A 19,297-nucleotide genomic window follows, 5' to 3' on the forward strand; every position below is an offset into this window, starting at 1 on the left:
GGATGTTGAATCACAATTGTTAAGGAAAATGTTATAAGTAACATTAATTAATTGTCTTATCAAGGAAGTAAGGTGAATTGAATTGTGTTAGATTATTGCACTTTTAATTAAAAAGGGTTAAATTTCAACTATTAACTATAACTTTTAATTTAGAAGTAAATGTTTGATTCAACAATTGGTACTAGTTAAGTTTGAGTTAGTTTCTTATTAAAACACTTTAAAGAAAGATTGTTGTCGATTACACAATTGTTTCGTGACTTAGGCTAGCTGAGTCAAATAACAGTGGAAAAGTTTGTACAATGGGTAGTAATTTTTTTCAGTGCTGCAAAGTAGAAAACAAAACGAACAAAAGTGGCACATCAACATTTACAAATGTTTATAATTCATTTGTGTTGAATTAAGCAACTTAAAAATAGATTTATAATAACATTGTTACAAATTGAATGTAAAGCGCCTGTGGCCTAATGGATAAGGCGCCTGACTTCTAATCAGGCGATTGTGGGTTCGAGTCCCACCGGGCGTGACTTAATTCATTTTTATGGGAAATCGTTTTATGATTATATCGTTTTCAGATCATCACATGAAACTCAATCGATATATTATTTTGTTTTTATTATAAAAATGTAGTGACCATTGATCCCGGGTCAAAAGCTTGAAGGAGGAAGTGATGTATTATGTTAAACATGGTTTAAAACAAAAATATTCCATACCAAATTACGAAAACATGTGTAAAAATCCACAAAAGGGTATTTAGATTTTCGTTAATAAGAACTAACTTCACAAGTACCACAAAACGAGAACAACTAGTTTCCCCTACAGGCCTAATCTACAACTTTTGTATACCATAGCTTCCTCTATCATACAACTAACCACAGCAAAATCATCACCCCTAGATCTAAGTAGAAGAATGTTGTTGTTGCTGTTGTTGGTGTTGAAGACTCATCAGCTCAAGCTCCTTCTGTCGAATGAGCAAAACCATTCTATCATTCTCAAGCCTCCTTCGTTCATTTTCAAGTTTGGCTCTCTCCATTTCCCTCTCCTTCTTGCTGCTAAACCTTGCCCATTTCAACCTTTGTTTCTCCAACTCATATGATTGACTCTGATAGCTCAATTGCTGCTCCTCCAACTGCAGTATCCTGCTCCTCATCCATTGCTTCTTCTCCCAAGCACTCCTACCCCCATCTTGGAACACACCACTCACCTCAGCATTCAGTTGCTGCATCATCACTGCTGACACACCAACTCCCCTCACTTTCCTTGCCTTCTTCCTCATTGACCTTCCATCATTATCATCCTCCATATCTTCATGTCCATGCCCCACATGACCCCTTGAACCACCTTCTCCTGAATCATCTTCCTCCTCATCCGAATCATCCTCAGACTCATCATCCTCATCCGAATCATCATCATTCTCTTCCCCATTTCCCATTTTCAACATCCTCAAACCCCCCAAATTCCCCACCTCTGATGAATGAAAACAACGTTGCTGTTGCTGTTGTTGCTGCTGCGGAGGCTGTTGCTGCTGCTGAGGCTGTACTTGAGCCTGAGCCTGAGCCTGAGCCTGAGACTGAGACACCTCACCCCCGGTCTCTCCTTGCTGTGGAGCATTGTTATTCACATGACCACAACTATTATGGTAAGCACACATTTCCCTGAAGAACAAATGTTTGGAATTGAGCAACTTCTTAACCTCCTCTTTCATCTTTGATGACAACTCCATCGTCTCCAACAAACTCTGATTCTCCACAACCCTGCAAGCAGTTCCCTTCCCGAGAATATCATTCACCCTCTTATACCTCTTGTTCAAGTCATTGAACTTATCCTCACACTGTTGAGGAGAAACATAGAACCCTTTCTCCATCATAGCCCGCGACACCGACTTCCACTTCCCTTTCTTCTGCAGCATACCCGAGGACTTCTTCTTATCAGTCCCTTCTGAGCCACCCTCATCACCAATGTAATAAACCGCCATTATCAAAAGCCTCACCATGGTGTCAGTCCACTTCATTCTCTGCCACAGCGACATCTTCTTCTTGGGGTCCGAGGTGTCATCATCATCGTCACTGAGGGCACTTTGTTGCTGTTGTTTGGTCTTGACCGAAGAATATTGAGGGTACCCTTGTTTGATCGATTGATTATGATGCTGATGATGTGGATCAGTGTCGTGGTGTGGGCCATAGGGAACCATCTGGGGGTGGTTTTGCAAATGGTGAGGGTTTTGCTGTTGCTGCGGAGGCAAAGAGTTCTCCACTCCCACCAACCCAGAGAACATTCCCGCGCCTAGCCCATTGGGTTCCATCAACAAGAAACCCCAGCTCTTGAAAACTCAACAAAACAAGCAAAAGCTACAAACTTTGGAAGAAATGCGCTTACCCTTAATCGAATAGTTGAAGAAAGGAAAAGAAAAGGTGGAAGAAGATGATGTGAGAGAGAAGGAAGGACAGAAAGTGAAACAGCAGTTTAGTATGGGATTACATAGGAGTTGATGATAGATTGTGTTGTCGGGGAAAGAGAAGGGTAAAGATAATATAAGAGAGTGTACTGATACATTGGGTTTTGAAGCAACTGGTTTTGTTGATGAAAAAGAGAGAAAAGAAAACTGCCCATGGTTTTGTGGTTGGGTTGGAGTGAGGGTTTAACCAACCCACAGGTTTTGTGCTAAAATTGGGGGACTCACGCCACGCCACGCCACGCCGACTTATGTTGTATGTGCCGTTTCAAAGCGCCAACAATGATATGATACCATAAAACTAAAACCATAAAATCTTACTATGTGCGCGCGCTGTCTCTTTCTCTCTCTTTAACTTTGGTTTTATTTTATGCAATTAAATTTTTATAACAAAAATGATTCTTTGACACGGTTAAACCAAATAACATTCATTTGACACGCGGTGGGCCCCGAAAACTGTCAACATCGTGAAGGATAGCTTGGTCATTTGACATTATGGGCTGGTGCTGAGTTGGCAGGTAAAAAAGTTAAATGAAACGTTGCGTTTCACTGTGTGGCTTAGGATCTGTGTGTGGGATTTCAAATTTCGAAACGCTCGAGTTAACTTGCTGGCTTAGGATCGTGTGTGGGATTTCAAATTTCGAAATTTCGAGCTAGGGTTAGGATTGAGAGAGAACGAGAGATAACGAGAGAACCAGAGAGATCGAGGGAGAAAACACAAACCCTACTCCATTGCTGCCACCGGAGGCTCGTCTTATTATGGAAAAGTTTGTACCAGCGAAGGTGTAGCCGAAGGCAAAGTTCGTACCGGACGTGATCGATGTGGAGCGCGGAAGGTTTGTCCCCTTTCTTATTTCTCCCCTTTGTACCGTTTGAATAATATAAAGTATGATACTGTTGTTCCTTTGTTCTTTTCTCAGAATTTGTCTATCTTTGTTTTTATTTTTGGTATTTTATCGGAAACCCTAGACTAAAGGGGGAAATGTCGTGAGAGATAAAATTCTGGATTGGGCAAACCTGTAGGATTATTTAGTGTCCTTAGTGTTTTTGGGCTTGGTTTGCTTATTTGCAAAACGGAATATTGCAATAAATGGATAAAGTGTGAGATGATTACAAGAAATGGAAAAAGGGTAGTGTCGATGGAGAGCTACAGAGTGAAAAAGTTCCACGAAATCAGAGGGATTAGTGATTGGAATAGTTTGCAAAATGGCAACTACCCAGCACAGTTATTCTGCTCAGCAGCAGCACGAAATGCAACGCAAACGTTTCTAACTGTCTTCGCGCCAATGCTGGAGCTACTTCCCATGAACTGATTGAAATGATTCCCCTTTTTGTTATAGTCCGAAAACTCCCTGTCCATGCTGCATTGGCTCCCTCTGTGTTCCTTCATTATTATCTGTTTGATGATATTTTTTTTGAGTTAGAAAAAGGGAAATATTGTCATGAGAGTTGAACATCAGTTTAAGGTGTCCTGAATTTTTCATACATTTGCTTGTGGCACCATTTTATTTTTAATTTATGTATTGTATATGTTATTTACCTGCATCCACTGTTTTTTACTGAGTGATAAATTTTCTTTGGAATCCATCACATATATTTTTTTTCTATCACTACTAGGTTGCCCTTTCTTGGTCAGTTGTATTAGCATTTTGCATTGTGCCCTGTTTACCCCTAGATATATTGCGTGATTATGTTGTTTGTGGTTTGTATATGGTGTTTGGCCACTGTTATTTATAACTCCTTGGATTTTATGTAGAGAATAGTTTCATCTAATTTATGAATTTAAATATAGGTTATTCTTTCATAGAGCTAAGTGGTTGATTAACACCAAAAGTTTGTTTCTCCATTTTTTCTGTTTCTAGTGTCCTTGTGGAATCAGCTCTTACGAAATTAATTGTTTTGCATGTATTACCCTATGACAATTGATGCAGGAGTTAGATTTTACAAATGTTCGTGAACTTGAAGATTGCATGATTACCGTATGACAAATGTATGTATTCCCTTCCACAGAGTATTTAATGCTTTCCTACTATCCACACAATCATTATTACCACTATTTTATTTTTTATCTTGTCTTTTTGTAGAATGTTTGATATAATTAGGTTAATAAATTGGTAGGTTGAAACGATATTTGATGAATGACAGACATGATTTTTAATTTTCTATCCTTTATGGCTTGAAGTCTAACTTGTTTATTTTATGGACATTCAGTACAAACCATAGAGATAGTTGGAAGAGTCATTATGGAGAAACAGGTTTGAATACACATGATGATTTATTATGTTTTTAAAATTAATTTGGTGAAATGCTTTGTCTGACTTATTCAATTGTATACTTTGATGTATAGGTTTATGTACGGCATTCATGCAGGACAAAATACTTGGCACATGTGAACACATTATTAACAGATGTGCAAAAGACATTGATACAAACAACTCCTTTTGCATGGCTATTTTCCATTGATGTGGATGCCAAAATGAGTAGGACACTACTTTTAGAATTGTGTAGTAGATGGTCAGAGAGGAGGGGCGGGTTTGAAGTTAGGTCTGTCTTTATTCCATTCACCAAGTTAGACCTTTGTTTAGGTTTAGGGGTTAGGGTTAATGGAGAGATGTTTAAGTTGTTTAAAGACGAAGTTGATTGTCATACTAGGAGATTGTTTGACACAATTGATGTAAGTGTTCATAATGTTTATGAAGAAATTCAAAAGCATATAAAAGGGGATGAAGTAAGTGATGTTTGTAGATTATATTTATTATTAGGGTTGAGTGAGTTTTTCTTCCCAAATAGAGGTGGAAAAGTTCCCTTAGGTTTATTTGAATTATTAGATGATTTATCCTGTATTGGAAAATATAACTGGGGGCGTGTTATTTATGAGTATTTGGTTTCTAGTTTGTGTGATGTTGCACTGTGTGTGGGAAAGAGACAAAACAGATCACACTGTCATGTGGTTGGTTGTGTATTTGCATTACAGGTATATTTTGATGTTAGTTACAGAAGTTATTGTGTTATAACTTACAATTGTTAATTTTCTGAAATTGAAGTTTGTATGTAACAGATCTGGGCAATGGAACATGTTTTGTACGGTCAGAAGAAGTTGGCTAAAACAAATAGTTGTTTACCTAGAATCCTTCATTGGATACATGTTAAAGTTGGTGAAGCAGAAATTGAGAAAGCCTTTCTGTGTAATGAAGTGAGATTAAATTAATATGTGTTATACCAATTGGATGTTTTTTAATTTGTATTGATTTTAATATGTTTATTGTGGTTATTTTGTTTTGTATAGGTGATTACCGAGATATATGTAAGCAATGAAGAGATGTGTTCTGAAATAGTCAAAGAAGGCTTAGATGGTCATCACAATGCTGGATTGAAGGAGAACTTCCAAAGGCGATCTATGGCTGATATTGTGGCAGAAAATGAAGCTTTGGTTGCTATCATTGTTGACCAAGAGGCATCCATTGGCAAGCTGGAGAAAATGGTTGACAACCTGGCAATGGTTGTTGCACAAAAGCGGCAACAGTTTGATGATGTTACGAATTCAAATTCGAATAAAAAGTGTGACATGTTAGTTCATGAATTTGGGACAAGTAGTTCACAGGAACATTATGAGGTACAAGTATCATCTATTGGGAAGTCAAATTCAAATAAAGAGTCAGAGATTGAAGGTGATCGTGTGGATAAGTCCAATTCTGAGAATGTTTTTGATGTTACACCTGCTGTTGGAAAATGTTTCATTGAAAATGATGGTGATATTTTAGGTCATGCAGAGATGGATACTGAAAAATCTGACATGTACACGCGTTTAAAAGCTCAACCTAGGAAGCGTGTTAGAAGTGTTATTCTGAAAACCCCTTGGACAAGATTAGATAGGAAAAATCATAGGCGCATTGTATAGTTTATGAAGTTGTTTATTTTACAATATTAGGTTGGAATGATAAATATTGTTACCAAACTGAAATGTCATTTTGAATTATGTTAACTTTGTATTTTTTGATGAATAGAGGTTGAATATATGAAGCATTTGTAATTGTTATTGAGATGTTATTTTTCCTGGTTGATTGAATTTGATTTGGGAATACGTAACTTTTTCTGTTGTTTTTGTTGATAAGGGCAATTGAATTAACCATGTGCATCATTAGAGATAAGCAATAACTCAAACAGTTTTGTAGTCAATATTGTAGATTTTTTGCTGCAGTAAGTGGTTATTTGTTTGAAAATTTGTGGTTGGTTGTAACAGATATTGCGTACAAGAATAAAATGATATCACTGATTTCAAGTGATTTGATAGCAACAGTTGAGTAAGAAGTTAATGTGGTTCCCAATATTTTGGTACCAGGAATGGTATTATGCAGAATAATAATTTGGTCATTTTAAATGGTCAGCCTTTTTGCAGCAGTTAGTGGTTATTTGATTGAAAACTTGTGGTTGGTCCTCACACATATTTTGTTCAACAATAAATTGATCAACCTCATTTCAGTGCATTTGATATTAAGGTTTGATTAAGTAGTTAATGTGCATCGCGTGATATGGTCAAATGGAGTGGTATTTGGCAGAATAGTTATTTGATCATTTTAACTGGTTTGATTATTTGGTTCAGTAAGTGGTTATTGACGTACAATTTTCTGGTTATTTGTCTCAGACATTTTGTACAAAAGCAGAATACTGGAAATCGATATCACTAGCAAAGTATAAATAGAACATTTGTGTCCAATGATTGTAAATATGTTGTTCACCACATATTTCAAATGACATCACCAAAAAAATGTAACAACATACATGTCAGGAATTGAATCCTAAATGTGAATATTGTATTTCAAAACACATTGTCAATATTAGTTGTGGACGACTGTGTGTTTTGCATGTCATTGTGTAATGATGTCAGCAGTGACATGAACCCAGTGGATTGCACACCTGATACCTGCATGACAGAACAAGAGTATAAAATGCCATCTAAATATATGCAGGACTTACTAAATGTGAAATCAATAAATTATAAAATCAGAATTGAATCTTACCGGTCCAATTGAGTTGGATGTTGTGTAATGTGTGTTGACTGTGACATCACTGTTGTTTCTCAATGTTGTATATGGTACGTCCATAATTGTTTCCTTTATGAGTAGTCGATATGAAGTTAGTTTAACTTGCATTAGTTTGGAAATTTTTACATAACGAAATGATTATTGCAACTAAACACAGTAAAAATTAATAACATAATTACTTACACCAATAGCATTGGATGTTTGATTAGTGCCTTTTGTTGATGGTTTCTTTCTTCTGATTGTCTCAGTTGTTGACTTCAACCTTCTTGTCTTAGGTCGACCCTTTCGCTTCACACTTTTGGGGCTTTGGATTTGAGCAGTGTTTGTAGTGGTGTCTACATCATGGCCTATGTTACTATCACACAGGTGTTCTTCTTGTATGTGGCTATTGTTGTCGACGTATGGTGAAGATGAAATTTGTAGGTCATGCTTCTTTACAAATGAACTAAGGTTGTCAACCAATAATTGTGTCATGTGTACTGAGTCACAAGCAATCTCAGCAATATTTCCAAAAGTGTTCATTAAGTTATCATACCGTTCAATATGTGGGTCCTTTTCGTTGTTGTTGTATGTTGCTCTAATATATGTGTGTTTTCTGCGGACACTTTTACACCATCTTCTGAGTATGTACTTAGCAGGAACCTGTATCACTCGCTCTTGGGCCAAAACACAAACACAATGTCTACATATAATGCCCCTGAACTCAAAAAGCAAACAACTGCAATTAACATCCATTGTGTCTCGCTGAAATGTAACCATGAATGCCCTCTCTTCCCTTATTTCATTATGAATGAAGTCCTCCATCACCTTGTACAGTGACGAATTATCTTGTACCACAACGCCATCAACGAAACAATTAATTTTACCTCTAAATTCTAACTGTATTTCTGCAAACTTAGCATGTGTGTAATGCTTTTGGAATTGGCGCTCTATGAGTGATTGTGAACCGCATGGAAGAGTTGTGTTTAATGATGTGAAGTCAGCTTGGGTCTCTTTTTCTGTCTTGTGTTGTAGTGCATTGTCATATTGTTTAACAAATTCTTGAAGAGTAGTGCGTGAGTTAATATATCCATCAAAGAATGCATTCATGCTCTCGCTTCTTTGAGTTGTTGACATGCCAGCCCAAAAACTGTTTCTCAAGTAACAAGGAACCCACATTTGACGTTCTTCGTAAAGTGAAGAAAGCCATTCATTCTTGTGAAGTGAAAAGGTTGTTACCATCCTCTCCCATCCATAAACAAAATTTTCAACTGAATCAGAATTGTACACAACTTCCTTAAGTTGGCGCTTGATATCTTTGTAAGCTGCATAACTCTGTAACTTCTCAGGTATTTTTTTCATTATATGCCATAAGCACCACCTATGACGAGTGTTAGGAAACACTAAAGAAATGGCTTTCTTCATTGCTTTGCACTGATCCGTAACAATTCCTTCAGGTGGTCTATTGGACATGCATCGAAGCCATGAATTAAATAGCCAAACAAATGAATTTGTGTCCTCTGAACATAACAAACCACAACCTAACAATATAGACTGGCCATGATGGTTAACACCAACGAAAGGAGCAAATGGCATGTCGTACTTATTCGTTAAGTATGTTGTGTCAAAAGAAATGACATCACCAAAATACTCACAAGCTGCCCTACTTCGTGCATCAGCCCAAAACACATTAAGTATGCGGTTGTCGTCATCCACATCAATCTCGTAAAAAAAATCCTTATTCAATTCTCTCATGGAAGAGAAATGATTTAAGAGTGTCTTAGCATCACCATCTTTTGATAAGGCTCTTCTTTGTTTGGCCACATAATTTCTAACATCGTGTTCGACAAACTCCATGTTCTCATAACCTCCACTTGCACAAACCAAGGACCGAAAACTCTTGTTAATCCTAACTCCTGCTTCGGCATTCAAGTCCAGAGTTCTTTTGACGTTGAGATTCATTCTTTTATTGCCTCGGAACAATCTGGACTTTGTTGGACTAAGATCATGACTATGTACATCATCAAATCCTGAAATGTACCATTTATCATCTCTTTTTGATACAATCATTCGAGCTGAACAGTCATTAGCACATGTTGGACGTCCAATCATTTGATTTTGAATGGCAGAGACATATTTTCCAGCCCTAGAACACACCATCATGAAGTAACATAATTCGTTCTTGTTGTTCTTCCTTGAACTCCTTGTACGAATTCCAAAACCCTTTGATATTGCATATTGTCTATAAAATAACTTGACTTCATTAACAGTTTCAAAAACCATTCCAATTGTTGGAGCGATTGAGAGAGGTTGAACATTGTCTTCATTTAATTCTTCTTGTGCTTTTTCGTGTTGGTCATCATTTTCAATATCATCCAAAGATGTATTTGTATGATCCATGTACCTGATTTTCCTACATTTATGAAATAAAAAAATGAATTTTTTATATGTCCATAACCATTTAAATAAATATTCACATATCAATGAACAAATAACCACTTACTGCAGCAATAAATGTTGGTCATCAATGTCAACTTCATCCAAAAATGTATTCAAATGTTGATCAACAATGTCATTATCATCCAAATATGCATGTATAATGTCCATGGACTTTGTTTAAGCACATTCATTCAGTTAACCTTTTATTGTTCATTATTGGACTAATTAATATCGTCCTTCATTAATTTAAGTTAGTACTTTTCTATACGTCCATAACCAGTTTAACAAATAACCACATACCAATGAGGAAACAACCATTTACTGTAACGTTAAATCTTTTCAAACGTCCACTATGCAATGCTATCTGTCACACCGAACATTACACACCATTGTACCATGTGTATGCATTCAAAGGGGGTATAAATTCAAAGATGACACTAAGAACAATATGACAAACACAAAGAAGATGACAAAGATCATTTCCCAACAATAAAGGCAGTGAACAACCTTCTGGCCAGCTGTAAATGTTTCTTACTTTGAATGGAAAGTTGTAATAACTTACCTATTCAATAAAACTGCAATGGTTGTTGAGATTAATGCACTTCAATAAATGAGTCTCAGCTCTCCCCATTCGGTCATCTCGTCTGCTACCAATATTAGGGTTTATGGTTGGGTTTGAACTTTATTTTGTTGGGAACAACATTGTCTCTACCTTTTATTTCAATCATAAAACCAGAAAAGTGTGTGGGTCATTAAGTTTTGGCAGAGACATTAAATAGACAGTGATTGCATGACTTCTATCACAAGCAATCACATTTAATGTTTCTTAAGGGCATTTATGTAATTGCAGAATTGTCTTATTAAACCCTCTGGTTGGATAGGAATACGAAACATTTCACTGCAACGGCACAATATTTGCGCTTCCTTGCTGGTATGCCCAATTTTAATGCTTCATTTTCGTCACCCCCAATTAATTGTTTGGTTCTGGATTATATGTGCTTATTGCCACATCCTCTTCATTTTTTTAATTTTGAGAAGAACAACACCGACCTTCGTTCTTGTCTCCCCGATTTTGAAATTTCCCCCATTGTTAGGGTTACTTTTGGTGCATACATCCTCTGAAATTTTGTGTTTTTCTCATGCACACTTCATACGATTTAGGGAATACATGGTTCTAGTTTGGTGAACTTCATATTTTTTGTACATTTTTTTTGTGTGAACAGCAACCGAGAGCAATGGAGCCATGGGAAGAACTTGATATTGATGAAAGTGATCTTGATAGTTTTATTCGCCGTTGCAACTCTAATGACACTGTCATCCCGGGCCCTGCTGGTGTCATTGAGGCAGCTATGCTTAACCGACAAGTGAATGAAAACATTCCAACACAAGAATTTTTGAGTGACATAGCTAAAGCTAGTTTTGATCGTGACTTCACTTCCAATGCATGGTTATGGGCTGAAAAATTCATTGACATCCACGGTAAAAACCTAATTGGGAGTTGATGTTCATAGTTTTTTTGTAATTTGCTATTTTAGGAAGATTATCGAAATAGTTATTTCATTTGCAGAATTGTTGATTAAACATGAGGTTGAGCATATCTCAACCCTTGATTCATTGAGAGGAACTTGTAAGTTATCGTTGTTGCGATGTATTGTTAAAGCTTGTGAACATAACGGATTGGGTGACATGAAAATAACAATTCGGGTAGGTTGATGTATATTTACTTTGACGACCAGCTTCAAATATAATTCTGATAAATGAACCTCTTTCTTAACAGGATCCAACAGGGACTGTAAAAGCAAGTGTTCACCACAAGGCCATTGATCATCCTGAAATAGGCATACACTTAAAAGTTGGAAGTGTGATAATCCTACAAGATGTAAGTATATTTCATTTTCATTAACACTTAGCTATTGACCTTATATTCCCACATAAAAATATGGATTCCGCCAATAATATTTCTACAGGTTTCAATTTTTTCACCAATACGTGGAACATACTATCTTAACATAACTCTGAGGAATATTGTCAAGGTAAAGATTTTGGTGAACAATTTTCTATTGTACTATTATATATGTTGTAAACTTTTCTATGACTTTAAATGATACTCTCGGATTGTGCAGGTTTTTGGAAGTGATATTGGGGGCCCAACTGATGACCTAGTACGTCTATCAATACCAATTGATACCAACAAGCCTCCAACACGCTCCGTTGATGACATTCTATCGAAATTGATTCCACCTCTTCAAAAACCTCAAGGCACTGGATGAAAGAAGAACAATATAAATGGCCTATGTTAAAACTTTCATAATTTCCTTGCCTGTATTTCAGATTTATCGTTGTTGTTTGTTGTCGAATATTGTGCGTGGTCACATGGATGTGTTATTTAGAAAAATTTGTGAACTACTTAACTTATGTTGATCAATTTGTTGTTGCATTAAGTGCTTATGTAATGTTCGTTATGTTATAAGTTTTATATGAAGTTCATTTCGTGAAAATTAAAAGTGTTTAACTTTATGGACAACTTTATTCGGTTATTTATTGAATTGGTTTTCTACAACAATACAAGTGGTTATTTATGCAATTTGGTTTTGTACACCACCACGAGCGTCCAATTTTCTGGAGGAGCGTCCAATTTTCTGGAGGAGCGTCCAATTTTCTGGAGGAGCGTCCAATTTTATGGAGGAGCGTCCAATTTTATGGACGAGCGTCCACTTCTGTACGATCTTCTGGACGAGCGTCCTTCTGGATGAGCGTCTGCACGAGCGTCCACATGTGGACGACCGTCCTTCTGGATGAGCGTCTGGACGAGCGTCCATCTGGTCCAGCGTCTGCACGACCTTTAAACGACCGTCCATGTGCCAGCGACTGACGTATGGACGAGCGTCCACTAGCTTATCGAGCGTGGACTTGATCTTCTGTGGACGACCGTCCTCTTGTGCGTGCAGGGGGCGACGAGCGTCAGCTTGCTATGAAATGTTCGTGCGCTCGCTATGTGACGAGCGTCCTGGGCGACAGGGTGATGTGCGAAAACGCTGCACGCTCGGTCAGCTGTACAGAACGAACGCTGGGTCACGTGTAGAGAGCGCTCGTTCACTAAATGCATAGGCGCTGATTTGGTTACAATAAATGGGCGAAAACGCTGGACGCTTGGTCAACTGTACAGAACGAACGCTCGGTCACGTGTAGAGAGCGCTCGTTCACTAAATGCATAGGCGCTGATTTGGTTACAATAAATGGTTATGTTGTTAGACCTTTGTGGTTATTTCTGAATTTTATTTTGTACAACAATATTACTGGTTAACTGGATATATGGACATCTTTGATGCACTAACTGGATATATGGACAACTTTATTCGGTTATTTACTGAACGACCGCGATATTCCAACAACACATTTTTAACACTCTTTTAACACTATTTCATGGATAACTGTAATATTTGAAACGTACAATGTATCATTTTGTTGTGTATGTTGTGTAACTGAATCTCTATTAATGGTGTGTTATAATGAATTTAATTATGTCATACAAAATGGTGCCTAAAAGACTCTTTTAACACTATTTCATGGATAACACTCCTTGGCCTCACATCACATCACCATCCACCCTCTCCCACCTCTGGAACACCTCCACAAGCCTCAGACCGGTCCAGATTAGCATAAAAGTCAGTTTTCTGTCGAATGGTGACCTGTGTTAATCTGACTGGGTACCTGTGTTGGACTTTCTGTACAAATTGGCAATTTCTCTCGGGTAATCGTTTACAGGGATGCTGTAAACGATTACCAGCCCCATTTTTCAGCACTCTCACTCATTCCTTGCACAGCTTGCTCCCCCAAGTCATGAGGGGTCACCCCACCCTCCTTGGCCTCACATCACATCACCATCCACCCTCTCCCACCTCTGGAACACCTCCACAAGCCTCAGACGGGTCCAGATTAGCATAAAAGTCAGTTTTCTGTCGAATGGTGACCTGTGTTCATCTGACTGAGTACCTGTGTTGGACTTTCTGTACAAATTGGCAATTTCTCTCGGGTAATCGTTTACAGGGATGCTGTAAACGATTACCAGCCCCATTTTTCAGCACTCTCACTCATTCCTTGCACAGCTTGCTCCCCCAAGTCATGAGGGGTCACCCCACCCTCCTTGGCCTCACATCACATCACCATCCACCCTCTCCCACCACTGGAACACCTCCACAAGCCTCAGACAGGTCCATAAGTGCCTACAAGTCAGTTTTCTGTCGAATGGTGACCTGTGTTCATCTGACTGAGTACCTGTGTTGGACTTTCTGTACAAATTCCCAATTTCTCTCGGGTAATCGTTTACAGGGATGCTGTAAACGATTACCAGCCCCATTTTTCAGCACTCTCACTCATTCCTTGCACAGCTTGCTCCCCCAAGTCATGAGGGGTCACCCCACCCTCCTTGGCCTCACATCACATCACCATCCACCCTCTCCCACCACTGGAACACCTCCACAAGCCTCAGACAGGTCCAGATTAGCATAAAAGTCTCTTTTCTGTCCAATGGTGACCTGTGTTCATCTGACTGGGTACCTGTGTTGGACTTTCTGTACAAATTGGCAATTTCTCTCGGGTAATCGTTTACAGGGTTGCTGTAAACGATTACCAGCCCCTTTTTTCAGCACTCTCACTCACTCCTTGCACAGCTTGCTCCCCCAAGTCATGAGGGGTCACCCCACCCTCCTTGGCCTCACATCACATCACCATCCACCCTCTCCCACCTCTGGAACACCTCCACAAGCCTCAGACGGGTCCAGATTAGCATAAAAGTCAGTTTTCTGTCGAATGGTGACCTGTGTTCATCTGACTGAGTACCTGTGTTGGACTTTCTGTACAAATTGGCAATTTCTCTCGGGTAATCGTTTACAGGGATGCTGTAAACGATTACCAGCCCCATTTTTCAGCACTCTCACTCATTCCTTGCACAGCTTGCTCCCCCAAGTCATGAGGGGTCACCCCACCCTCCTTGGCCTCACATCACATCACCATCCACCCTCTCCCACCACTGGAACACCTCCACAAGCCTCAGACAGGTCCAGAAGTGCCTACAAGTCAGTTTTCTGTCCAATGGTGACCTGTGTTCATCTGACTGCGTACCTGTGTTGGACTTTCTGTACAAATTCCCAATTTCTCTCGGGTAATCGTTTACAGGGTTGCTGTAAACGATTACCAGGCCCTTTTTTCAGCACTCTCACTCATTCCTTGCACTACTTCGTCCCCCTACTCATCACGGGTCACTCCACGCTTCTTGCGTTCACATCAATCACCAACACCCATCTCCCCACTCAGAAATTTATCAAATCCTTCGCATTAATTACCATTAATTTTAGTGAAAATGGTCTCGTACTGTTGAAATTTTTATTATAATGCTGCGTTGATTTTTCATTCATTAATTTTGTCATTATAACAAACACAAACGCAAAGTAAAAACAATTCATTTCGAAATCCAACCACTATTCTTATTACAAACACATAGTGTACATTGTCAAATAACATTAGGTACATATTTCAACATCTTATACATGTCAAAATTGTCAAATAACATTAGGTACATATTTGAACATCTTATACATGTCAAAATTTGATAATTTCTTAGCAATCCTAGACAATGCCGTATAGATGTAGGGCTTCCATTCTGCTAATGTTCTCATTGTCCAGCATCCAGTCACACAGTGAGAGAGAAGACGGACGAGAGACAAGGCTTGAACGAACGAGAAAAAGCAAGGCTTGAACGAAGAGAGACGGACGACACAACAATACAAGTGTTCAACTTCAATTTCAATGTCAAATATTTTTCGTACAGTTAGTGGTTATCTGTTAAGTTATATATGGTTATTTGCTCAATAACTTTTGTTCACTGCAAGTTCTGCTAATTTAGTTAATAGCTTATGTACACAAAATGGACAGTGGTGATACTACTGCATAACTAATCCTTCACTATACATAGTAAACAACTTAAAAAACCATAGAACAAAAATTGTTTCATATTCTATCATATTCCAGCAACATCATTACAAGTTATATCCTATTTCATGACTTCTTCATTTGCTATAGCATTCCACAGTTCTTCATTACTGTACTTCTATGCATATTTCCTTCATGTAATACCCAATCACACACCGTTTGTTGTCGAATAAGTTGTAACTGCTCCTGCATTCATATTACAGTAGTGAAATATTATAATTAATAACCTGTTTTAAAAAACCATTTAAAACAATACAAACATATACTTAAAGAAGACCAACCGTTGTGTAATCGGGCATTTTTTTGCCATCAAATTTAGGTTGGTTGTCCCATAACTCCATATATTTCATCACCAACAAACCACAATCATACCTACACATTAAACAAATATTAGAAGGATCACATATGACACAACCTAATACATTGGTTATGGATAAGGTCACTAACGTATTTGGTTGAATTGGCAAATCTTCTTTAATGACCTTCAATTGTCGTTCCTCAGAATTTGCTTCATTATCTATCATATTGAATAACTCTTGCAAACAACCGACCTTGGAAATTTGTATTCAACACATTCATTATTATTGTACACCTTTGACGCAAAAATAATACTTCCATCAAAATAACAAGTCTACAGCACAACTTCTCTTACCATTGCCTTGTCAATACCATATCTGGTCCGCCTCTTATGACCAAGAGAATCTAAAATGAAAAATTCCCTTGATTGGCAATTGACACAATAGCACCACCAATGGTCATCACTCACAGTAGGCACAAACAACTACAGAACCACAACCACAAACATCAATATAGTGAACAACACATGTTATGATAAAGGTATAGGTTCAAGTACTTACAAATTCAGAATTTAACAAATGATTTATTGAACAACTCTGAGGTTGGAAGAAATTATGGTAATCTATTGCTTCCAATAATTCTCTCTTTTTTTTAGGAATCTTCATTCTTTCAATGATCGTTGTCTACAAAAATTGCATTAGTAACATTAGTTCAAACATACGTACTTCACCAAGGTCAAACATCAATGAATAATTATTCTACCGCAAAAAATGGATTGAAACAACATCGACTGATCATTCCTGATTTATGCAATTGATTTAACACAAGCATCACAGTCGCAAACAGCATAACCTACACCAAAAGTTCATAACCAATCACTGAATATCCTTTTCACATTTATATTTCTTCATAATAAAATAACGTAGCATTTTTCAATCTTAACCGTTCTATATACTCCTCACATAGTACTTCTACACAACAACTTTCGGGTATTTGAACTTACAATGTTATCAATTTTTGCACGAGGTCGAAAGCATTGCAAGTCTCCTCTGGTTAAGATGTTGTTAGACACCTCCACAAGCGCTCTATATACAAAACAAATTCCTCATAAATTTCAATCATAAAAACATTTATTAATAATTTTTTGAATTTTTGGTTCTATTGAGTTAGGTATAACTTACACATCACCATCATGACAAAGTGATGAAGTGCAGGTGGTGTAAACACTTCTAAAATCAATGTTGTCCTGTCTGGAAGCTCCCTCCATTCCCACATCCACAAAATTGACAATAGCTAAATCATTCATTTTGTCAGCTGTGGATGGTCCCGCAGCTGTGGATGGTCCCTCCATACCATCATTAGAAGATGGCATTTCATTCTGTACTTGTTCTTCAAGACGTCTTATTTTCAATTGTAACTCATCAAGCCGTTCTGCATGCTTGTCAACTCTTCTCATCAATACTCTCTGCTCTTCCACAAGTCTAGCAAACTCTACGTTCTCATCATTTGACTCAGGATTACTTTTCCCACCATGAGTTTGTGATTCCTTCATTTCATCATTTTGTAATTGCTCTTCAGACAAGTTGCATTCCCACAATATCTTCAAAACAAAATAGAAATTTTAAGAACGCTAATAAATCATATTAATCAAATAACACAACAAATGTAACCATTATATAAAAAAGTAAGGAATTACCTCTGTTTGTTGAAAACTTAATTTGATTTTTTTCCTTTTATCTTTAATAACAACCCAATGAAGAAATCGGGGATAAATACATCGTCCATCAAGATGATACAAACTGATGTGTTCAACAACCCACAACTGTAAAGTTCATTACAGTAGTTATATCTCTTTCAAAAAGTATCATTATTTATTTTGTAACAGTTAAATAAATGAATGTATAAACATACCTGCAGAACTGTTGCACACCCAGCCATGTGTATAACTTCGTGGTAAGATCTGCTATTGTATTTATTGCATGCCCGATTCAAACTACTTACTATCAAACCATGTACAGCATCACCCCAATTGTATATATTTAGATCATTAATGTTGTCTAGTTTACTAAAAGGGACACTGTTTATCACATTACTATTCCTAGGAAAATAAAAGGCTCCAAAACCTAACAAAATATACAACCTGCAAAACATGTCAACACTTCTTTTGGATTTAAATGTCTTATGCTTCAACTTATCCATTATACTTAAAATTGTGATGTCCTCATCCTGAAACAAGTCATTGACAATGCCACCGACATCATTCTCTAAATTAACACTCTCACCAACATTAGGTAAACCTAAAAAAAAACAAACTTCATCAACTCTAAAAGGCACTAAATTCTCCCTAATCCTAAACGCCTTATGAACCACGTCCCACCTACTGATTAACTCTATAAGAATAGGGCTAGAAATAACCATATCATCAACCAAATCCACCAACCACTTGAAAGGTGTTGACTTTAAACGTTCCTTTTGAAAGGATGATAGGCAACTGTTCACTTGAACTATATGTTGTGTCTGGACTCGATGCCTAACTCTAAGTGAGGCCTGCAAGTATAAATCAAACCGTATGTTACTTAATTCAATACAACATTGTGCATATTTAATGGTAAATTAATAAAAGTACATCATACTTACCATTTCACTGACTTCTTTGTCCATATCACTATATCCTGCAAATTTAACAAAACAAAATAATATTGATTGTATAATACTATGTATCTCACTTCACAGTCGCATGTTCAAATTAATAAATTGCTTAAATACAGTGTATCAAACTAATGCATGCATAAAGTGGAATCGTGATATTAAAATTTGAACATTGACCACTTACTGTACCAAAAAATACAATGTATCTAACTAATGCATGCATAACTAACCATAACACCACTTATTGCACTTTAAAATGTGGACATTGATATTGTATATAAAAACTGCTACAGATGTACAAATACCGATTTACAAATCACCACATCCGACTAACAAGATAACCAGCTAATGCAGGGACAATATTGCAATCTGATTTCGTTTGGGAGTGGAAGAAAAGGTTGCCCTGCAAGCTCACTGGCTTAGCAGGTTGTGAAGGGTCTCGTTGTTTCTAAGG

The 19,297-nt window shown here is 37.4% G+C and overlaps 3 protein-coding genes, 1 long non-coding RNA gene and 1 other non-coding gene across 5 annotated transcripts; 2 read left to right on the forward strand and 3 right to left on the reverse strand.

The window, feature by feature from the left end:
* The first annotated feature begins 450 nt into the window (after positions 1 to 450).
* Positions 451 to 523, forward strand: TRNAR-UCU (transfer RNA arginine (anticodon UCU)). The gene has a single exon. It is a non-coding gene; the product is annotated as a tRNA-Arg (tRNA).
* Positions 524 to 727: 204 nt separating this feature from the next.
* On the reverse strand, positions 728 to 2,543 carry LOC108325829 (uncharacterized). The gene has a single exon (XM_017558910.2). The coding sequence runs from the start codon at positions 2,297 to 2,299 to the stop codon at positions 896 to 898; it is 1,404 nt and encodes a 467-aa protein (XP_017414399.1). The 5' UTR covers positions 2,300 to 2,543; the 3' UTR covers positions 728 to 895.
* A 4,722-nt stretch (positions 2,544 to 7,265) lies between these two features.
* LOC128195859 (protein FAR1-RELATED SEQUENCE 5-like) lies at positions 7,266 to 10,077 on the reverse strand. The gene is made up of 3 exons (XM_052874554.1): positions 9,974 to 10,077; positions 7,675 to 9,883; positions 7,266 to 7,370 (listed from the first exon to the last, which is right to left on the reverse strand). Exons 1-3 carry the CDS (start codon positions 10,075 to 10,077, stop codon positions 7,266 to 7,268), a joined length of 2,418 nt encoding a protein of 805 aa, XP_052730514.1.
* A 1,825-nt stretch (positions 10,078 to 11,902) lies between these two features.
* On the forward strand, positions 11,903 to 12,357 carry LOC128195905 (uncharacterized). The gene is made up of 2 exons (XR_008247757.1): positions 11,903 to 11,942; positions 12,033 to 12,357. It is a non-coding gene; the product is annotated as an uncharacterized LOC128195905 (long non-coding RNA).
* Positions 12,358 to 15,503: 3,146 nt separating this feature from the next.
* Positions 15,504 to 18,692, reverse strand: LOC128195906 (uncharacterized). The gene is made up of 8 exons (XM_052874721.1): positions 18,106 to 18,692; positions 17,891 to 18,016; positions 17,376 to 17,794; positions 17,198 to 17,279; positions 16,550 to 16,678; positions 16,345 to 16,448; positions 16,179 to 16,269; positions 15,504 to 16,083 (listed from the first exon to the last, which is right to left on the reverse strand). Exons 1-8 carry the CDS (start codon positions 18,610 to 18,612, stop codon positions 15,982 to 15,984), a joined length of 1,560 nt encoding a protein of 519 aa, XP_052730681.1. The 5' UTR covers positions 18,613 to 18,692; the 3' UTR covers positions 15,504 to 15,981.
* Between the last annotated feature and the right edge of the window lie 605 nt (positions 18,693 to 19,297).

This window comes from Vigna angularis, chromosome 3, assembly GCF_016808095.1.
Source record: "Vigna angularis cultivar LongXiaoDou No.4 chromosome 3, ASM1680809v1, whole genome shotgun sequence".
NCBI lineage: Eukaryota > Viridiplantae > Streptophyta > Magnoliopsida > Fabales > Fabaceae > Vigna > Vigna angularis.